The 23,667-nt window shown below is 33.5% G+C and overlaps 3 protein-coding genes across 7 annotated transcripts in view; 1 reads left to right on the top strand and 2 right to left on the bottom strand.

Annotated features, from left to right (window-relative positions):
* Positions 1-13,600, bottom strand: part of LOC117107748 (protein kinase C epsilon type-like) — a 75,025-nt gene extending 61,425 nt beyond the window's left edge. For both annotated transcript variants that reach the window (XM_033249500.1, XM_033249499.1), the window contains exon 1: positions 13,045-13,600. In XM_033249500.1, coding sequence (XP_033105391.1) covers positions 13,045-13,413 — 369 coding nt within the window. In that variant the 5' untranslated portion in view covers positions 13,414-13,600. The remainder of the gene's footprint in view (positions 1-13,044) is intronic.
* A 207-nt stretch (positions 13,601-13,807) lies between these two features.
* On the top strand, positions 13,808-19,528 carry LOC117107772 (iron-sulfur cluster assembly 2 homolog, mitochondrial-like). Its single transcript, XM_033249543.1, has 4 exons — positions 13,808-13,872; positions 16,700-16,826; positions 17,507-17,622; positions 18,070-19,528. The coding sequence occupies exons 1-4, from the start codon at positions 13,823-13,825 to the stop codon at positions 18,242-18,244; spliced, it is 468 nt and encodes a 155-aa protein (XP_033105434.1). The 5' UTR covers positions 13,808-13,822; the 3' UTR covers positions 18,245-19,528.
* Positions 19,529-20,974: 1,446 nt separating this feature from the next.
* Positions 20,975-23,667, bottom strand: part of LOC117107756 (probable gamma-butyrobetaine dioxygenase) — a 15,794-nt gene continuing 13,101 nt past the window's right edge. For all 4 annotated transcript variants that reach the window (XM_033249511.1, XM_033249513.1, XM_033249509.1 and 1 more), the window contains one exon: positions 20,975-23,186. In XM_033249511.1, the coding sequence (XP_033105402.1) occupies positions 23,079-23,186 (108 nt within the window). In that variant the 3' untranslated portion in view covers positions 20,975-23,078. The remainder of the gene's footprint in view (positions 23,187-23,667) is intronic.

Here is a 23,667-nt window from a genome sequence, read left to right as displayed (position 1 = left end):
ACATGTATGCCTAGAGCTGCTGCACGTACAGGTTCTAAGAACGTGTGGAAAATCTCTCTAATGAGTGCCTGAATGAAATGACTGGATGAACTAATTGCGCATGTAGATGTTCCACCTCTACTCTCTGATGAAAATTTACTGGGTATCCTTGAAGCTATACTTAATTAGAAAGTACATGTAAGAACATGTACCAGATAGCTGAGATGATTATTAATTTATTCAGTCTTCAGTTACAGTAATGTTAATAGTGACAATACAATATATACAATCAGCAAAGCAAATTTAAAACCAAAATATAATCTACCGTACATTTTATGGGTGTTCTTTTAGCGTCTCATAGGTCCAAGGTTGTGGTAATAATTAATTGAAATCAAACAAATTATATTTTTTTTATAATTGTTTAAATGACAATTTGTCATTGTTCCTTTCTCGATATATTTTCGGTGTTATTTAATTTTTAGGTTTAATAATGAAATAAATTAAACTTTTCTCTATTTTTCCTCAATTTTTAAAATATTAATTATAAATTGTAATTAAAATCTACAAGCTCTATCAAGTTTCTAGGCTGATTCTTTTTATCTATAATTTATCTTTTATCTCAATGTCTAGATAAGTACGAAGATAGATTATTGAACTAAAATGAATAAATAAAGCAAATGATGTCTTCCAAAAAGATTTATCTTGCCATGAATTTTAGTTTGACCTCTACTAAAAGGTCATAAGGTCGCTCTTATACAGTGTATCTGCAAGTGGTCAACTGGTCATCGTAATCTTCGACCATTTCATAGTGAAGTTTATCACAGTTTGACCATGGTTTTAAAGTATAACAAAGCAACAGTACGTGGTTAAGTGCTCGCACTAATACCGTATGTTCCACCTAGACAATCTTAATTATAACCTCAGTGCAAACAGTTCAGCATGGTTTGAGTAATGAAAGTGCCAATCCAAGTATAGTATGCTCTTTATAGGAACTTCCAATCACTGTGGAAAAACTTTCAATCAAAATCTTTCTAATTTGCTCTGGTTTGAAGATTATGATTCTACTTGCCTCATGTCAACTCTTTTCACCCTACCTACTATAGCTTAAGATATAGGCCTACAAGTTAAACTACAGTTTAATAGGTCGAAACACTAGCCTTCAAACTCGCCTGAAGTTTACTCGGAAGAACCATGCTTAAAAGATTCAAATTTAAAATTGTGGAGATAAATACTATTAAAAAAATGTTGTAGGCCTACATAATTAAGAGTTTGCGCAACAGATACATCTTCCCAAAATTACATGGCATATTTTGAAGGTTTGACGTGAAGCTAAACTGACAAAAAAATATACAAAAGCTACCAGCGAAGGAAAACAGAGTTTCAATAAAATAATTACTAAATAAAGAAAATATCACTGAAGTTGTGCAGAATTTCTGGTGGATTAATATGGAAGACAAATAATGCTATAATGAGACTGCAACATTGTGCGAGATATTCATTAATCTAGCATCTGCCTACTTGACATTTTAAAGACTTTACAATGAAGGAATTTTGAATATCAGAATAAACTATGTTTTGGAAATATAGGAAAAACTGCAGATTAAAAATCCTGATATTTTAAAAATTTGGTTTACAAACTCACTGATTATTTAAATTAAGACTGGGCTCACGCTAACCATGGGCGAAAACTATTTTGGATTGGCGAAAAAAAAAAGTCAACTGCTTTAGTCATTTTGGCGAAAGCCTAAAATCAAAAATAGTTTTAAATACTTGCTAAAATACATCGTTTTTTTCATTTGAACTCCATTTTTCGCTAATGCCATGCGACGCTTATTTGTGTTTGTATGAGTAGTCTTGCTGCAAACGTCATTGCATGCCTCGCAAGTTATTTTTTATTTGTAATTGTTATTTTAACACGGTAGATGCAGGGCAGCGGCTGTATGACGTAGACTAGTAGAATAATCAAGGGCCGATGCGATGTATGGTGGTCGAAAGAGTATATCCTAGTATCGTTAATAATTTAATCAGTGATTTCGTGTTATCGTCAAAGACTTAAAATGCATTTAAATAATGTCTGAAATAATTTAAAGAGCACCGCGTGGGTCACTTGTTTTGTGTTGTAGAGAGTAATTTCGCAAGCAAGGGTAGCCTAGTCTAGGACAGATCGTGTACGCTCTTGATTATCGCAGTGACAATTTCGTGTGACCGACGATAGGGCCCAACTGTTGTAAACAATCGGGTCACAAGCCAATTCTGAATATAATGTAGTCTACAGTAGTTAAACCACCGCCAATATCGTTCAAAAGCAAAAAGAAAACTCTATAGGCATAGGCCTACATAATTTTTTTAACTTTTGTGATAGGCCTAGGCCTACATATTCAGCAAACTTTCAAAGTATCTTATTTACTAGTGTACTAACAATATTAATTTGCCTATCAAACAACGTTATCTCCCCACCTCCCAGAACGTACCAGAGATTTTTTTTATGGTACCCTCATCGAGGCAGGGGTGGATTTAGGGGAGACCCCCCTGCTTTTTTTTTGGAAAGTGCCTCAGAGGTTTATTTTTAGGCGTTTTTGAGAGAGAAAAATGTAGGACCCCCCCTAGAGTAGTGTTGTCTTGGTTTGGACTCCACTGTCAAACATGTTAGACACCATAAACTGTCAGCAAGTTTTGGCTAAGGGCACATAGAAAATATTATTAGATTATCAATCTTTTTTTTTTTTAAATTGATGAGGGAGGGTGGTTTTTTTTTGTCTTTTTAAATCGGAATGTTTTTATCGATGAGGGAGAGACTGCTTATGTTTGGCCTTTAGTAAATATTATTAAAAAACTGGTTTAATTTTATAGTTTTTTAAAGAAAATGTATTTGAAGTCACAAAATTGCAGTTATTTTTATGCTGTTGAAATTTTTTTATTCCCGCATCAATATTTCCCGAATTTTTGACGCGGGCGGGAGTGATAATCTAATAAATTTTTCTATTTGAACTAATGATTTTTAACAATTTTCATCAAATTTTGGCTAAAGACAGCTTCAATTGGCTAAACAAAAAAATATGTTAGAGTGACTCCAGTAAGTTTAGTGGAAAATTTTAAATAATGTTGAGTAACAAACCGCAAATATTTTTGTCAGCAGTACCACATAAGGTCTCTGCTACAAGACAAAGACCTAGCTACAGATGTGGCTTTATAACGACTGACTGTGTATACTTCAATATTTGAAAACAGGGTACTGTTTGCCATTCTTCTTCAGCATTCAAGACATGTTCAACATTAACAAACTTGTTCATTTATTAAATATAAAAGGTGAATAGATATTGTACATTCCAATTGAATAGGGCCGGTGTTTGGTGAGTCATTATCATCTGTTTGTATTGGATTGGATTTATTCGGTATAAACACCAAGGATAGCCCACGAAAGTCTAAAAAAGACTTATTTTCAGTGGGGTCCTTCTGGTGGTGATTGGGCAGTACACTGGGAGACAATCCCCTACTCTTTTCCGAAGAGTGCACTGCGTTCTTTAACGTGCACATGGGCCATAAATGCACACGGGACCAACGGCTTAAACGTCTCATCCGAAAGACGGTACGCTATTGTATTACTTGTATTTCAGCCTTCTAGCTGAAACACAAGGAGAGGCAGCGATGGGAATTGAACCGGGGTACTGTTGGCAATAACAGGTCTTGCAAAACTTTATTAGTAATAGCAGGGGAAAACTGGAAAACAATTGTACAATAATTATTATATGTGTTAATATAGTGGTCAATGGTCATTCAAAGAAAACCATTTCAAGGCGCTTTTGAAGTCACAAGAAACAAAGACAGAACGCGAAAGGGGGGGAGGGGGAGTGCGCACCCCTGATTTTGAGATAGCGTCGCCATCACTACCTTGTACGCGCAGGTACCTCGGCATCAGATAGCTGGGCTCCGGTAGCTTCCACCATACACAGCTACCATGCACTCTCAGAGTGCTTCACAATCACAGTCACTGAAACAAGTGTGGAACCTGGCGAAATATTCCATAAGATTCTGCATTGCAGTAAGTCAGCGCATTGCGCATTAACCAATTACCTGCAGGGGATGGGAGACAATGTGGATATAGGCCTAGTGCCTTGTCCTATGACTTGCACAGTGAGGATTTTGAACCACCAAACTTAAGGTTAGAACTGTTGCACCAACTACTTCCATAAACAATCAATTCCAAAAACAACCAAGGAACTAAAATTTTTTTTTTAAATGGTACTGCAAAGGAACAACACCATTACATCATTTTCCTGCCACATGAGACAACTGACACTGATGTATGTTGAGTCCCAATGCTGTAGCCAGCTATTGGGACAGTTGGGACAGTCCCACACAATTTTTCTAATGTGTCCACAAAGAATGGGTCCACATTTCAAATGGGTCCAAATTATGTAATTTTATACATAAAATGAGTCCACCTTTTGAAAAATGGGTCCAGATGTCTCATAGTCAGTATATAGCCTAAAATTTTAAGAAAATGGGTCCAGATTATTTGAATTTACACGTAAAGTGGGTCCACCCTGATATTGTCCCACACTGTTTGAAAATCCTGGCTACAGCTGTACAGTAATTTTGAGACCCTAATGGTAATATCATACATGGTAGCTATAGACATACTCAATCAAAAATACTGTTTACTTTCATTTCCAAGTTTAGGAAGGAGAGGGCAATCAGTAGCCAGGGTAGGTACAGTATTTAGTGAAGGTATAGGGCAAACTGTTGCTCTCTCTTTCTTGTTTGTCAATGAGATTAACATTAATGCCAGCTTTAAATGAGGTTACTGACAGTTTTGCATTTTATTTCACTGAAATTGTTTCAATGTTAGAAAATTAAAAAATGTAGGCTCACATTAATTATCACAATGATAGTAAACAGGGGTTCCACAATGGAAAAATCTACATCCAAGAGATCTGTCTAAGTGAGCATCTACAGTAATTACTGTATATCTTGCTGTGCATGGTTGATACCCATTGTCACTGGCTTCTGGGAGACAATTGATAATACAGTTACTAAAAACTTTTAAAAACATGCACGTATCATGAATTTGCAGGAGATTGATTATTTTTTTGAAGATTCTTGTTTGCTTGCTTATGGGCGTATACAAGGCCTTCTGCATTTCCAGGACCCCTGACATTTGGGACCCCTGAATAAAATTTTTTTTTGAAAACTACTTCATGCCGATATATGGGAAAATAACAGATGTCACACAAAACTTAATAGTGCAGAGACAGCTTAAAGGCCTGTCTACACTATGACAATAACAATCAACAATAAAAAGCTAAAAAGCAATTGTTCATATAGAAAAAAAAAAGAAGAAATAAGAAGTTTTCACACTAGCACGATACGATAACGATTTATCGTGTACGATTAAAAAATATTTTCACAAATCAAGTCAAATGATGCCATAATCATGAAATGATCATAAAATCGTTTTTACTACTACGATTTTATCGTTTTTCCCATGATTATGACGTCTTTTGATTTGAATTTTTATCGTGATCATTATCGTCATAGTGTAAACAAGCCTTAAAAATGCTTTGATTTGATTTCATTTATTTATGAAACTCAATGCTTGATGAATTGCATTCTAACAGTGCAACATACACAAATGGAAGACAGAAAATTAAAAGTGTACCATTATGTTTTTCCTAAAAAAAAAATATCACTAAAAAATATTACATATTTATTAAAATCTAATGGAATATTTTATAAATATGTAATTTATAGAGTCATTACTTTTCATCTATTTTTAGATTTTCAGCATTTACTGTAGATAGACTACTGTAAAAGTAATTCTTATACATTCATAAAAAAGACTACTATTTATATTATTTAATAGTTTTGTATATATTATTACAACCTGAAACTTCATCACTGTCACAATGAGATTTAAAAGGGGTTATCAAATGGCAAATTTTAGAAATGTACATTGTGCAGAATGATATAACAAAATCAGTGGTTTGATCTTCAGGATATTCTTAGAATAACTGAAATTTGATACAATAGATACAGTAATTACAGTTACAAAAAGGAAGCATGTACGGATGGAGCCCATAAATAATATATTGTGAATTACCTCTGGCAAAAGGTTCTAAATTGTGAAATGCTATCTGAGGCCAGTGCCAATGTCCACAATTATTACTAGGCTACTGTATATTTACACATTTTATTTTTCAGGTTTTATTACAGCATATGGTTTTACATTTGTAATTATCATGAACTAACAATTTTTTGAAGTAATACATTAAGCACTTTATATTAAGTCGTTTACCAATGCATCCAATATAGCAAAGTAACTTGGCATCACTGAAAAATACAGACATTTTCAAAATATACATTAATTAGTACAGTATATACAAATAAACTGTGTGTTCAGCCCTCCTGCAGAACCTCATTTTTAATAAATCTATGGTGTATATTTTTTCCTTAAACAAATGCCTCCTAGTAACTGTATTTAACAAAACTGATGGAAGCAACATTATTCAAAACACATTCTATTAAATGTCCTACAGTACTCCAGTAGTAATGTTAATCTGGTTGAGATAGTCTTGTTGATCACTCAAATACATTCTGAATATATTAAATTATGCCTTGTAGTTCAACTTACAAAGAAATTAAGGTGCATTTATTGAGTATACAGTACATATATAATTTTATACCAAATAAAATAAACGCCTCCCTCGAATCAAATAAACACCCACTTGAAAGCCTTCTCAACAATAGATGCCCCAGGGCATTTATTTGAATAGGGATGGTAATGACAATATTTTCTGAAGTGTCTTTTTTACCTGTACATACAGTAATGCTGTCTTTCATAAATGTTAACAAATAGTGCTAAACTATGCTCAGTACAATGACCAATATACTGAATAACAGCTCTACCAGCATCCCTATATTTCCTGCTCAGACATGGCATTCTAAATTCAATAAGCAATCTTTAATAAACTCTTCCTTTGCAACAAAATTGCTTTATTGATAGTGCAATACTATTTCTAACTACTGTGTGTTCTGAAGTTACTGGTTAGGCCTAGTGTTACTGCTTGTTTTTGATGTGTTTTTCACAAGTCAATTTCAGCATGCACTGTGTATTTCTACAGTATTTTCTTTTTCTTACCAATACAGTATAGTAGGCCTGTTGGTACCATCATTAATGATAAGAACCAATTATAATTTTCTTTTTAAGCCATGAAACACTCACACCTTGGGCTGAAGATAGCATGAATCACTTCACAGCCTATCACTAAGGGCACATAGAAAATTATTAGATTATCACTCTTTTTTATTAAAAAAATTGATGAGGGAGGGCGGGTTTTTTTTTTTTTTAATCGGAACAATAGATTATTTCGCTTTTGTTTTTATCGATGAGGGAGACTGTTTATATTTGGTCTGAATTTGTATTAACAGTAAATATTGTATAAAAACTGGTTTAATTTTATAGCTTTTTAAAGAAGATGTATTTGAAGTCACAAAATTGTGTTGTTATTTTTATGCTGTTGAAATAATTGATGCGGCAAAAAAAAATTTTTTTTTTATTCCCGCATCAATATTTCCTGAATTTTTGACGCGGGCAGGAGTGCTAATCTAATAAATTTTTCTATTTGCCCTAATATTGCTGGTGTGTCTGTAAGTGAGGCAGGTTTTAATTTATGTATAGCAATTTGCTGTTACTGTATTATTATTTTAATTAATATCAATGAACTTGATCTACTACATGTAGGTTTGGTAAAAAAGGGGATCTGGATCGTCCCTGTGGAGTAAAGCCGGGCATTAACTGCGTCGCACGACAGTCGTACGATGAATTCAACTCCGTTCCCCGTAAGCGTTAGACGAGGCAACGCCGTCTGGTGATTGTCGGTGGCAGTCTGATCCGATTGTCATAAAAAGCGATCCGCGGCGTTGCGTTCTTCATAAAATAGAATCGGCCGACGACCAACGGATGCAGTGGGTGCCCGGCTTTAGCAACATTACACAATAGTACTAACATCAAACACTGCTTAGTACGACATATTGTTGCTATATGGTAAAATTCAGCTTGCAATTTTCTCAACTACGGGTACAACATTTTGCTGGTGGAATATATTCCATTAAAATAACCTACTGTACTACTGCTGACACTGTTAATATTTATTTTTTATTCGACAAAGAAAATAAACACCGGCATAAAATTAATAAATAATTAAATTTAATTTAAAATTAATAAATAATTCTTAATTGATAATGCTTGACACGTTGGCACCAAACACCAAAAATGCAGTTTAAAGGGTACGCTACCGTAGCTAGCTATTACGTACATTGAGTCAGTTGATCGCAGCGTATGTCTTAGCTTATTAACTGGGTCGTCTGCCTAAAGTTAAAGATGTTGAATTGCTTTAATGAATCCAATGACATATAATATAACACAAAATACTGTAAAAATATTAATATAATAAAGATATAATAAAAATAATAATGAACATGTAGCTGTATCTGTCAAACACAGTCATTCTTATCCACATCACAATTTTTTTTTCATTGATTTTACAATACGATGTACAGAGAGAAGGGATGGGCTAGAAAATTTAATTTCACTACAGCAAAATTAAAAATACATAGTAGGCCTATTCTAGACCAGATAAAAACTAGGTACCAGGTCTAACAAAGACAATTACATTATTAACCAGCTAAATAATGTTTACCAGTGGCAACACCACCAGAAAAGGGGGCTTTCAACGCTCGTTTCAAGGTAATACAATTCAACGCTAATACAAAACAACAACAGGTAAAATGCATTGTGATTTTTGCAATAATTTTGCCCAGTACAGTACTTTATAGTTGTACCTCATCAACACACAAAATTAATTCAGACCTAAAAACTCCTCCTAGTGTATTATTAAGCACATAATTGTTATCTGGTTTCCATGGTAACACTTCAACGAAAACTATAGCAATCTACAGTTATGGTTGGTAATTGAACTTGAACCTCTGTGGACTACTTTAAATTGTTAGAGGACACTTTAATTTTTTTCTTCTAATACTTTATTTAATAAACATTTTTGTCCATGGTTACAAAAGCACCCACTTTTCCCAGGTCACTGGATAATTGGTCATGCATAACAAGTAACCTCCTCTCCATCTTAGGAAATATTAGCAGCAATGTATGTAATTTTACATAACAATCTTGAGCGACCGCTCACCGGTCCGCACGTTCCTCCTCGCTTAAATACGGAACAGGCGTAAGTTATTATTGGGTTTTAACTATTATTTAGAATGTTATTTTGTACAAATTAAAAATATCTTAAATTGAAAAAAATAAAATTTCTTAAAATTGGAAAAAAAAATTTTGAATACCAATGATGCAATTCAAACTCACAACCTTAAGTTCTTTAGAACACATCCTCAACTGACCACCCCATCCATGCGACATGCCCTATTAGTAGTAATGACAGTAATTTACAGTCCTTGCTGAAACCCATTTTGTTTTGTAGGTGTAGGGGGAACTTAAAAAAAGGGCGATGAATGTTTGTTGGAAATCACCTACATTATAGTTTATGTGTACAAAATTTCCTGCACGTCCGTTCAAAACTGGCGACGCTGGATGCTTTTAAAGCTTTTGTAACAAGAACAAGAACAGCAGTGAGGCTCCGGGTTAGCGCCTTGCGAGGACCGAAACATTTTCTTTAAAAACCACATATATCCAGGTACTCATTTTATACTCCAAGGTTTAGTAGAAACTACAGTATCATGCCCAAGGACAAACAGTAAAAATAACCAGCATCCCACTCAAGCTCATAGCCATGTTCAACATTAATGTTAAAGAGAGGCTTTCATTTTACTGTTTCACTTTACTACCGTAATTGTATTTGAGTTGTTTGCCATTTTAATCTTATTCTCCTTCCTCGTCCTCTGGAGATCCTCTGGGGTTTCATAGAGCTTTTGGGGTACAGTATGCGGCATTTCATCTACCAAGCATAGCAAATTTCTATATATTTTATTAGACCAAAAAGTTCTTGAATCTTCAAAGCCTTTGCTAGAGACATGCTTCACACATCACACAATATACTATATTATAAATTATCTATGCTAATATATACTGTACTGTAAAATAGTGACCAACTTTCAGATTGAAAACAATAATATTATAATCTACTGCATAACTCTATGAATATTAAATTGTCCTCACTGTCATTAATGCCATAGCAATACAGTACAGAGTTACCTGCTAAGAGGTCACACTCATCTCAATTACCTACCAACTGTGGATGACCTTTTAATTATTTTACAATTAATCACATGTTCTATAGTAGATTTACTAACTGCACTGCATGCAAAAAAGTAAGTATGAGAAATGCATTCATTATAGCTAAACTTGCCCTGAATGTATTTCTTGGGCAGTATTTTTTAAATTTAAACTGTATTGTGAGATTCTTAAATTATACAGTACGTGTCCCTTTTTCTTTTAGGCCTACTTTACAATTTCAAATGCACTAATTATGCATTTTTTGTATTAAGAAAGTAAACAGTAATAGTAAATAATACCATAATTAATAATATTATTTCTAGCTCTAGTTCAGAAAGGATTCATTAGCAAACTAAACAATCATCTTAACAAAGTAATGTTGCTCAGAAATTACCATTTAAATTATAACATCAAACACATTAAATTAATGTTCACTTTACTATGTTCTAGATAAATTAAACTAATTAATTTTTTTACTAATGTATGTGCAACAACAGTGAAATTATGCTGTTACATGTAATCAAATGTTGATATTAGGCAGCTGGTTAAATGAGAAGTGTGTCAACACACAAATGACATTTACAATAATCTTTTTTGAGAATGTACATACTGTAGTAGACACTGACAGGCCAAAAGTAATCTAATTCAAGCCATAAACAGGATATCAGACATATGAATAATAATCTTGTATGTGTACAGTTTAGTGTGCAGCAACACATACATCCAGTCCGTATTTATTGTCAGTGTATGCAAGGTTCTACAAAAAACGGTGAAACATTTTACGGAATGCTATTTTAATGTATTGAGAGGATGGCTATTGCAAAATATTAAATTTTTTTTTTCAGCAAAAGTGTTTTGCCAAAAGCATCTAGGCAGAAGAGAAGAAAAGAATAAAACTTAATTGATGATTAAAAAATAAAAATGCTTGACGCAAAAAGTACATGAGGACGCCTTTGTTTATATAGTATCTATAAAGTATATTCAGGAAAATGCATAGAAACACACGCAACAAAAACACAAACCATAGACACACAATTACAGTGATGATCTTTGCTTTTAAGAAAAATTAATAGGTCCATGATTACATGTAGACCTAGCATACGGTACAGCATGGATCACTCTATACTGTAGGGTAGCACATGAACTTTGTCTTCCTCTGGGCTATTTATTTTATTAGCTTTAATAATGCTTCAAATAATTTGCTTATATCAGTTATATACTTGTTCATCTGCATTCCATCTTTTTTCTTGTAAAATAATAATAATAAATAATAATAATAATAATAGGAACTTCTACCGCACCTTGTGCCAAGGGATACAAGTTGTAATAAAAATAAATAAAGGCGATAATAATTGGTAATCATCAAAGATACCAGAAGTGACAACAAAACAGAAAATTTAAAATAGCAAAGATCAGAACTTTGTAAATATTAAACATTATAATTTGCCTTTCTTCTTCTTGGTAGCCTACTGTATATTGCACCTTGGTGTGAGTACATGCACTCAAACAAAGCAAGGCCTTTACTGTAGGTTTTGTAAACTATGTTGTGCATGAATATGATGAAAATGTATTATGATGTCATCTCACAATCCAAACATTTCATAATAAAGAGAACTTCAGTAATGTTACTGTTATTACATTTACATTTATTAATTACAAAGAATTATAAAATTAAAAGAAAATTAATAAATCAGCAGTTTATAAATTGTCACTTCATCTTAAAACAGGCCAGCCAGGCTAGAAAAACATCAGTCCAGTTGAAAAATCTGTAGTCTGAACTAGCCTAGAATGCTCATACCAGACTTAATCACTCCCAACTCAACCAAAACAACTCAAAACCCAAAACAACCCAACCCAGACAAGATTCCCAGACTGAGCTTGTGTTACATTTCTACCCTTTAATGGTCCTCTGGCCAACAAGTGACCAATCACAGCTAGTGGTGCAAATGTTCAAGCTTGAAGATTCATGCAGATGACAATAGGCCAACATAGGTCAACTCAGTGGACACTCAACATGTTCATGTTAGCATTATGGTTATAAAGCAATCTTAGTCTTACTAGGCTTGAGCATAGCCTAGGAGGTATTTAAGGGCAGGGTTAATAAAGCATTCAGTATTGGAACAATTGTCCTTGAACTTTTCATAGAAGCAATAATAAATACTAATAGTAAGCACATAAAATATGGTGATCCCCTCTGTGGTTAAAAACAGGAAAATCCCTCAAACGTCAAAACACTGAATTGATAAACAAAGGATCGAATGAGTTATCAGGTATAAGGCACAGATTGAAAACAAGATTTGCTGTTTAATATGATTTTTTAACTACAAAATAAGTCTGCAAAAAAAAAGAAAAAATAATTATTATACTGAAGAGTTTCAAGTATAATCTTCCCAGAAAACGTTATTGGTTACGCATGACAGAACTTGCAACTTTATGAAATTATGTTCCAAATACTGTACATATTTATGGTTAATACTGGGAAAGTGTATAACTCAGATTTTAAAAATTGAGAAATCATCGCAAATGAAACCAGATGACTGCAAACAGCTGTAAATGTTGGGAAATATCAGATCCAAATCTTAATGTATCATGTACTGTAACAAAAATCATTAAAAAATATAGGTTATGGCAAATTGACATGTGGAATGTCAGTCGAATTAATAGATAAAATATATTGCTCAGAGATCTGAATAATTAATATTCACCAGTCAATCAATACGCCGTTACTTAATCTAGACTGGGCCTATACATTGGCTTAGCTTACAAACATTGGTTTTATTACATGTAAACAATGAAATATTTATACTATATAGAAAATGTCTTACCCAAATATCTGATACATTGCTTCTATTTTCATTGCTATTGCTGTTGCAACTTAATAAATCCTTAATTGCTATAATTCGATTTGCGACAAAATCATCACCAAGGATTTTTGCATCATGATAAACAGTGATACAAATATTTTCTGCATTCGTTATTTCTGCTTCGAACTCTTCGTGCCATTCTGGCTTAAACGTCCTTGCTTTTACTGTAGTTTTTCCTATATTGTAGTCATCTACATTGATTGTAATGTAAGGATCTATCAACTGCAACGAACCGAATCTCGACGGAACCAATCTCGACGAACAGGGAGTGGGCTTCAAATCTTCTGCCTCACACACTTTGACGCGTAAAGATCCACTAAAAACAACCATAATTGCACCGCGTGTGTTTTGAAATCTGGAAAATAAACGCAACTAACAGTTGCAATATTCCCTTGCCAAATACGGCACAGATTTAAAGGAATTCCAGAGGAATTGCACTTTCACTTTCATTGAAAATTCAACCTGTCTACGCCTTACCAAGGGTACCGTCTATTCTCTATTCAACAAAACATAAACCTGTTCTGTAATATTTATCTCTCTTCACAAAAAATTTATAAAAATGAAATAAGTTACCACCCAAAAAAAAATATTCGTCTGTTATTAAATTATATAAACAAACATGTACATACAGAGATTAATTATGGTTATCATTTTATGTAATATTATATATTTATTGAATTAAACGTTGCTTAACAACAAAATATTAAGGTTCGAGGCTCAATTTATAAACGAAAATAAAATGGCGTCTGCCAATGTTATTGTTTTGAAATTGTCACGGAGCATCCAGCGGTAAGTAAGAGAGATATAAAACACGCTACCATACCAGCAGGTTACTGTTGGACCAGTCCTATGCATGTATTCATCCAAATGACTAATATAGATGTTTATATGCCATTTTATTCATTTTTTAGTTAGACTAGGCCAGGCCCTGTGGCCAATTTGACTCAATCAGACAAATAGGCTAGTAGGGCCCTAGGCCTAGCCTAGCTAGGCTAGGTCTTATCGTACCCTAGCCTTCCTAGTACTAGGGCAGGCTTTTGGCTATGGAATTGGCCAGCCTAGCCTATGCCGACTCGAATCCCACTGACTATGTACGCCTGTGTGTTCCCAGCGAAAGCTACAATTGTGGATAGGCCTAGCTAGCCTGATGATAGTTATTTTTATTTATTTTATAATTAAATTAAAGAATTAAAGTCGCTTGGATAATTTTTGGAGAGACTAAGAAAGATATGGGGTCTAAAAGGCTAAAACCTAAAACTTACCCATATATTTAATCTTTAATTCGTTTTACTTATTTCTGTAACAGTGACAAAACAAGAAAGAAAAGCACAAAAAAGGGATGTGTGAGAGAGAAAAAAAAGTTGCTCTGTCAATGTTGGTCTCTCAGATCTATCATATAAAATTTAAATTTGATAAAAAGATAAAATATGTGAAAATCTGGAAAAATTTAAACATTTTTTTTAATGTGTTTTTTTTTTATAATTATGTCCAGATTGGTACTGTATGCAACCAAGCCCGTAGCCAGGATTTTGGTAGGGGGGGTTCTTTTTGATACTGAAAGGGCACTTGCGAGCACCATTGCTGGGGCCAGGGGGTTGCCAAGGGCCCCCGGGGGTCCAGGACCAAAACCCAGGCGGGGGTCCAGCATTCTAAGCATTTACAGGTGTTATTTAATTGATTTGAGAGGCCATACATTTAAAAAAATGTATATATTAAAGAGGTAATTTTTTGAGTTGGGAGAAGATAAAAAAAAAAACTACTACTTTAGTGCTACAGTATTGGTAATTTAACAACAGTAGCATGATACAAACTCCAAAGGATCCAGTATGGTTTATTCTTTATTTTTCATTTATATAGCACTTTGGAAGTTGTATCATACTATACTCACTTAAGACAATCAGTACCAAAAAGAACCGAGACAAATTTGTATGGTTGGTGTAACATATTATAATCATGTATATATATGGGGGGTTCGTTCGAACCCAACGAACCCCCCTGGCTACGGGCTTGGCAACCATGCGGAAAATCTGAATAATAGGGCAAAACCAGCAGCCCAGTTTATTAAGTTTCTGATTATTGATTTCATCACACACATAAAATATACTCAGAACACATCCTTATAAAATTTATTATTTATTTTTATTATTATTATTATAAAATTTAACAAATGAAAATCATTAACATACATTAGTAAGTAATAAAAAAAAAACAATTTGTGCTTTTAACTTGTCTTGATGAAATGCCTTCAGCAAAAAATATCATCTGTACGCTGTATGAATGCAGTCTGAGTCTGGAGCAAGGTAACAAGGAATTTTTTTGAAAAATCATTATTTTCTTTCTTCTAAAAAATCCCCTCAGACAGTGACTCCAGTACACTAAATGACTCAACAATTGCCTGGTGAAAGCAACATTGTTTTAATTTAAAATTCCTCTGGTGGAATGCACAATTTTGCCAGCCCTGTTTATAATCCTAACCTACTAGGAAAAGTGACAATGAGTTTTTTATGTAAATTTTTTTATAATACTCATGCCAAATTGATGGTTGGCAGTTACAATCACATTGTGCTTAACAGTAGCAGCTGTTTTTCCAAACAAAATAAAAAGCCCTTTTTCTCATATAAAATACTGATAGCTAACAAAAAGTGAATGGAAACAAACAAAAATGAATTTGGTGTGATTCAGACAACAATTGATGTGGCCAGAAATACCATAATAATCCAATCATTTGTCATGGGCCTTATGGGGCCTAAATGGTAATAACAATCAAGTGAAAATGTTGTTGGAACACAACTGATATCTGGGGTATGCACTAGACCTAACAAAAATTAATTAAGAAGCAAATATGCTTAAAATACAATCTATAAATAAATATAGGTACATTAATAGGGGGAGCAGTAATATACAAATACAACATGGTTTGAGTTAAAGTAGTGAATTCTACTTTCCGAGGTATTGGCGCGCCCAATCATCCAACAACTAGGGAAGCAGAAGTCACTGTATTTCTTTTATTATACCTCATAAATATTAAACAGCAAACCACCCACCTACATTAGCCGTTTTGATCTGTGAGGGCAAAATTACTTAGTTTGCATGTTCACGTACAGTATGCAGGGGTAGAATAGAATGAAAATCTTTCATTATTCTGGATGCACTGTTCTTCCCTGGGGTCCAGGGTATGATCTTAAACAACATTAAATTACAAAAACAAAATTAAAAGAAAAAAATATAATCAAATAAATATATAATAATATGTATATAAATTACATACGGTAAATACAAGAAACAGAAAAGAAAAGCAAATGGGTAAATTAGATGAGATTTTTTAAAGGATTGTAAGGAACGAGAATGAATATTGCTACGAATATCTGAACATTGTGTAATGTGCTAACCAACCATAAGATTATAAGTCCTCAGTTATTGATGTTTTGCTTTGATTGACTCTTTTCCCTCTCCCAGCAATAGTTGTTTTTGGGTAGTAGTTATTTTCACCACATGTAAATCTCTAGTAAGTTTTACCATCTCATTACTAAACAAGGCAAAATGAAGTACTGTGGCATAAGATAGAATGTACAATAGTGTATAAATAAAAAAAGTTTGTTTTTTTTAAATAATACAGAAATGTGATAAAATGCGTACTTGGAGCACACCGTGTACCACAACACATTATTACACAGTCAATGGCATTCAGTGATACATCGAAGGCAAACGAGAACAGTGTTACACTCAGTGACAGTTGTGTAAAAGTAATTCAAAATTTTACAATTTGTTGTAGAAAAAAATGTTTACCATGGATAATGAAATGTTAAAATTAAGGAATGTTTAATTATTAATTGTTTAGTCACTGAGTATGTTGTATTGTTTAAGTGTTTGATTCATTGTTTGGTTAGTTTTCATTTCATTGTTTCTTATTCAATATTTACTATTTTGGACCACAATGGAAGCAAGTTATCTGTATCTGTACAAACACCAATATACTGGTTGTCGCGTACGTTGGTCTGGGCGGTGTGTAGCAACTAAATATTATAAATAATATAATGATCTTTGGTTGTTAATTTATATATGTTGATGGAGTCCAAGGCGGGTTTAAATAACTTGATGTGGTTGATGTGCTTGCCATTTCAGTATGTTAATGTGTTTTTATCCTTAAATATTATTTTTATTATTATTTTTGCATGCAGAAGAAATAAATAATTGTATGAGTGACTAGAAATAAATGAAAAATATTTTTTGTGATAAAAAATGAAACAAATGACAAGTATCTACCTGATTATTAACTTATGCCAAGTTAAAGAAAAAAATATGGATCAGCTGTAGAAATTTGGTAATGGCTTTGATCTCATTCCTCTTTTCATTCATCACAAAGTTGTTTTTTTATTACACATCACTTCTACAATCTCACAACAATTTTTGATCGTTTTTGTAGCAAATCCACAAGATAGGTGAAAAAGACAAATATTTACGGTTGTCAGTTGAAGGAGGTGGTTGTTCAGGATTTCAATACACATTCTCCCTTGATTCAGAAGTTACAGCAGAAGACAAGTAAGGAATGTTTTTTATTGTTAAAATCTGGCTGTACACTATCAGAAATGAAACTAACTAAACAGTTGTCCCAGGAAACATTGAATATTATTTTGTTTGTTTTATTATAAATTTAGCCTCTGAAAAAAAGTTATGTAACTGCATAGAATTAATTTATCATAATTCATAGTTTTATTGAAATGGAAGTCATACCCATACAAATTATTATTATTTATATTTATTTAGATGCACATGCACCAAGGATTGTCAATAGCGAATATATCACTTTACTACATTCACAAGACAAACATATACACACACGCGATGCTTTACACAAACTAAATCTCAATATGAGAAGGCAAGCATCTTAACCACTAAGCTATTCACCTCTACCATAATAAAGAAAATACAATATTCACTTCAAAAACTCAGGACAGAAAATAATTCATGTTTGTTTTGTTTTACCAGAGTATTTGAAAAGGATGGTGCCAAGTTAGTAGTAGATGAGATGTCTCTGGAATATGTAAAAGGTTCCATCGTTGATTATCAAGAAGAGATGATCAGATCTGCCTTCCAAGTAGTTGCCAATCCAATTGCAGAAAAAGCCTGCTCATGCGGCACATCATTTTCAATTAAAATCTGACATTGTGGTCGCCAAATCAACAACTTGTTTTTCAACAGTGGTAAATTTGCAAAAGAAGATACTGTACTGCCAACTATGCTTCAACGCTGTTTTTTTTTTTTTTTTTTGATGTGTCAATCAAATTCTTTGGCTACTGTGATTTAGTACGCAGCTGAAGCGAGTCATATGTTGAAAACTATTTTCAAGTGAAAAAGAACATGATTTCAAATCTGAAAAAAAGTGATATGCTGTTTGTTTTTAGCCACCTTGTTTTGTCAAATTACTTTTCCATTAATTTGATTAAACAGCAGTGTTTTTTTTAAATAAAAAAGATAAAGCTCTGTTCTCATGATCAGATTTTATGACTACTGTATATGGACATAGTGATGTCATATCACTCCATGGGAAAATCACACATATTTATCACATAAAACTGGTTATAAGTCAGTCGTGATGTCATCAGCCTATCCCCCATGCTCCAATAATTTTTCACATAGTGGATGCTTGGCTTGATTTTTTTAGGTTCGTGTGCAAAAAAAAAACCTAATTTTTTTGTCACCGCAAAGATATCACACACCGCAATGAAAATTGAATTGTAATACAAGGGTAATTAGAACCCGAAGAAAGTTACTTAAAATTCAATATTAAGTATTAACAATTAAGCAATTCCTTGAATCAATGAATGCTAATAAATAACAGTTGGTTATCAAAACTAACATTAAAAGCACATTACACATTACACTAGCGTAAAATTATTATACTTGGATTAGATTTTAATGCATTCAAACATTTTTTCAAGCATTAAATCTAATCTTCATATAATTTTCATGTAGTGTACTATGCACAGCTCTACTAATTGCTTAATTGTGTAGACATGCTTAAGTTAATTTTCAGTTGAACCTTACAAGAAAAATATTTTCCTCAATAATTAAGATGCATAAATTATATCGATCTTATTGGCTTGTAGTAGTAAAAAGTCTGTAATAAGTAATCAAAAAATGAATTCATTTACTCTATTGCCCAAGTTTGTGCATGTTTGGTAATTATCAATTGCAGTATGGTACTGTATATTTACTATATTAATATAGTCCTATAAATATTCTAAAACATCATTTTGTGAAAAGGGTATATTATTTACTTTATATTCATATTATGCAATATTGATGAGTGCATTTGCAACTACTGTATTATTATTATTATTTATATAGTATAGATTTAAGGCAACAACAATAACAAACTGAACTGCATTTTTTAACCTACATCTGTAAATAAGAGCTTTATTAAACATAAACAAACAAGGGACATTGTCTTTTCATTTTTTTAATTGAGTAATATATGTTTATCATGTATACTACAATTATTTGGCCTGTCCAACATATAAACAGTCCTGGACTTTGCCTATGAAGACACTTTTTTTACTGTATTAAGTTTACTACAAATAATTTAAGGAATATGCACTCAGAGTAGCGCAGTGTACTTCAGAGCTCTCAAGTAAATACAACCTTTAGGCTTTATAATGACCCCCATTTTTTTAAAAGATAATCACCTACAAATGAATGCCAAACATCATTTCCTGTGATGTCTTTGTAGACACGATGTTTACATGATTGTTTACAATTTCAAGAATTTGTGTGCAAAATAACCATAACCAATGAAAGTGGCAATTATCTCTTCCAGAAAATTTGCATAGTTACTCCTAAGCTTTGAAGTAGCTTTGAATTAAAAAGGTTATGCCCTTGGTAAGCATCATGTGGGCACTCATCTGAAGTAACATGCGCATATATTTGTCTGAAATTATTCAACATACATTTTAGTCATGTTACTACTTTGCAGGGAAGACACTATTCTTTCTTTTTGTCATGGCCAGCCATATCTGTGACCATTAAATATAAAACACACGACTGGTACTGGTATTGGCATTTATAATGCGCCTCTTCCTTGCGGTTATAACGCATAGTTTCTTTCCCTGGTCATTGGGTCCACATGCTAAGTGTTGCTGCTGGTAATCAGCGCAGGAGCAGGCAACCCCACCAAGTACCCATTTATACTCCTGGGTGGAGAGAAGCAATGCAGATAAAGTGTCTTGCTCAAGGACACAAGCTAAATGCACAGCGAGGGATTGAAACCCCGACCTCGAGGTTGGGAAACCAAACCGTTCCCGCTGCGCCAAACCGCTTCATGAGTTCTCGTCACTACAGATTTCAATTTTCCTTCAATTCTTTTTCCAAAAACGTAAATAAACATAAAAATTACAGTACAAAAAAAGTAAGATTAAGAGGTCTATTTTACTAAGCTTTGATGCAAGAGTAGCCTTGTATAAGAAAGTTGAATAAATAATTAATACTAAACACAAAAATAAATGGAAAATTTGAACTACATGAAAAAAACTTTGTAACTACATGACAACAGTTATTAGGCCTACCCTGTTATACTACAAAATAAGATGCTTATAATTACAGTGCTACACATATCTGTCTAAGGAAGTTGGGTTTCAGTCCCCAGGTCATTGGATCCATAACCAATATGTACACAATCCACTCCCTGTGGAGCACATTCCATTCATGAAGCAAGAATCTACATGCAGACTAACAGGCCTAGCCGAATCACATGACAGAATGTTGCAGGTTACCCATATACCGTTGTCTTCATCAAGCAAATTCAATTTGTGTCGGTGGTAATTGATGAGGCATTGACGGTATCAATGCTACATCAGCTGTAATTCTATTTTATGACAAAAGCTATTTTTTAAAAAAATGACATATTTAAAACTGATTTTGTACATAATAGCCTAAACATTAGAGACATTCCAAAAACCTCCAAGGCTAAACATAAAAATAAGCTTTGCCCCCTCAGATATGCCAAGAGTGGTGCTGCATTTTCTTGCATGAAATTATGATTACACAAGACCCATTGCTAATCTATTAAATATCAAACAACACATATTACATTTTCCTGGAAATATTGCACAAGACTAAATAACTAATGTAAACAAAACTATACTAAATAAATACTAAATAATTTGGTAAACATACAGACTAAAACTGCAGTAGGTATTTGGGAGCTAGATGTAGTCCCAACTGGGTGCTACATTAATGTCTCCAAAATAGCAGAAAGATGCTAATTTTAGGAATTCAATGCTTGACTTCAAAATTTGAATATACCGGTAGGTAGCTGGTGAAACCCAGACCTACCCATTAGGGAAACAATCGATAAATTTAAAGCAGTGGCTATGTCTATGCCGAATTATGCAAATCCGAACGCGCTCATGGGTTGAATTTGCTTTACGTTAACCTTAAAAATAACTTTGCCTATGTTAGTGCACTACAACGTGACGTCAGATAGGCGTAGATGCAGCCAGTTTGTAAATTTAAAGGGAACAAGCAATGGATTAATGTCCACTGTCCAAAGGTGCAAGAGATCCTGCCAACGATCCTGATGTTAATGCTGCAGTCATTGAACCAACATCCATAATGGAATGTCTTCTTAAAAAGTACAGAATCTTCCACAAGCTGCAACAAATACTTAAGGAAAATCTGAGATGACGTGGTAAAGGCAATACCGAGGGAACTCGCAATGATCGCCCCAACTTACAGCATTTACATGCGGCAGTAAAGGGAGCTACGTGCACAGCGCAAAGCACAAACACTTAAAAAAAAGAGACTTTTTGTGTCTTGAAAAGGACCTCTCTCAGGAAGCTAGATCCACTATCAAGGAAAATCTACTTTGTGTCAGAGGTCACTTACAAAAAGAGCTGGCCTACCATATTGCTTTAAGCACCCGAGCATTGTTCCAAAGGACTCTTCACTAACAAGTGCGCTATCGCGGCAGAAACAGTATTCTTATTCATCAAAGAAAAGTATTACTTGCTTAGTTTTACTTGGTTGTAGAGACGAAAGCAAAGCTTATACGCCCATCCTCAGTAGTTGATTGGTCGGGTCAAATAAAAGGATGGTACAAACTAGGGTGATATGAGATTTTGCAAGGGCAGATTTGAATTGGTTAAAAGAGTCAATACTAAGAACATTATTTTGCAATGCATTCCATTCATTTACCAAGCGAATAGAAAAAGCATACTTTCGAATATTTGTATTAAAGTGCTGCTTACAAATTTTAAGTGGATGGCCACGTGTTTTCGAAACAGTATCTAATTGAAAAAAACATTTGACAGGCAAATCTTTTCAAAATTTTGAAAATCTGAATGAGATCCGCACGGATTCTCTATAAAGTAATTAAGGTAACTTCAACTTCTTTATCTGCTCTGACAAGTGAGGAAAGTTGGAAAGAAAGTCATCAGAAAGCAAAGCTTATACGCCCATCCTCAATAGTTGATTGGTCGGGTCAAGTAAAAGGATGGTACAAACTAGGGTGATTGATATGCGCCTTGAGCACCATTGGTGGAGATGTGCGCTTTATAAATCTTTATTATTATTATTATTATTATTATTAAGATATTATCTCATCTGTCCAGGAGAAAATATTCTCATTTTGAAGCTGACATAAGAAGAATATGTGAATCCACTCTACAGATCAAATCATGCCAACCTGAGTCCCAGGATTTGATTAAATTATTGGCTTGCTAAGAAAAAAATCACATGATATTGCTTCAAAAAATGAATAAAATCGAGGGGGCTCTTATTCAAATAGGGCTCTTAAGAAAATATTTACACTAGGAGAGGCGATTATTTGAGAGGGACGCTTATTCAAACGGGGCGCTTATTCGCGAAAGTACAGTAAATATTTTGTAGGTTCCATTCCCTAACAATTTTCGCTATTCTAGAAAATGAACTAACAGTGTTTGAAAAATAGGTTACTTTTTAATTTATTATATTTTTCTCTTTAAAATTAACTTTGGTCTTCAAAAGAGACACTGGTTTCCAACTCTCCTGGCCAGTTCACCAGTTCCTTGTTTTAGATGCTCCACTTGTACAGTACTTTTGAAATCATCTATGTTCACATAGCAGCCCTGAAAAATTAAAGTTGAAAAATTAAAATCATAAAATACAAAACAATATAAAATACATGGTTAAATCATAGTTCACTTTAAGGTTAGCAAACTTTTTTTCTTCATGTTATGAGTAGTCATTTGCGTGGCCGAGCACTAAGACAGGGGCACCACTAACTACAGCCTTAACATCGGCACCGGTTCTAGCCGATCCTCGCCATGGTTTGGTTGGTAAAAACATGTCTTCTCGGATAAGGAAGAGGTCCAGTGTACACAGCTGGCTTGTGTGTACTTTATAGAACCTATTGCCTCTGTCGGAAAAGAGGGGGTACCACAATTTTATTATTCATTTCAGCCCGTAGTGAAATGATGTGAACTAAATAATTGAGGAACAATCCCCTACATAATTAAGCACATTGACGCTGCAAATTATAGGTTATTCTCCTACCTTTACTTTTGCCAAAGTTATAATTAAAATGATTATGGCCTCTCTGTACTAAAG

This window comes from Anneissia japonica, unplaced genomic scaffold, assembly GCF_011630105.1.
Source record: "Anneissia japonica isolate Jap-2015-1 unplaced genomic scaffold, ASM1163010v1 scaffold287871_len1641731_cov197, whole genome shotgun sequence".
In the NCBI taxonomy this organism is placed as follows: domain Eukaryota; kingdom Metazoa; phylum Echinodermata; class Crinoidea; order Comatulida; family Comatulidae; genus Anneissia; species Anneissia japonica.
Note: the sequence above shows the minus strand (reverse complement) of the source record. Positions and strands in the feature narration are given on the sequence as shown.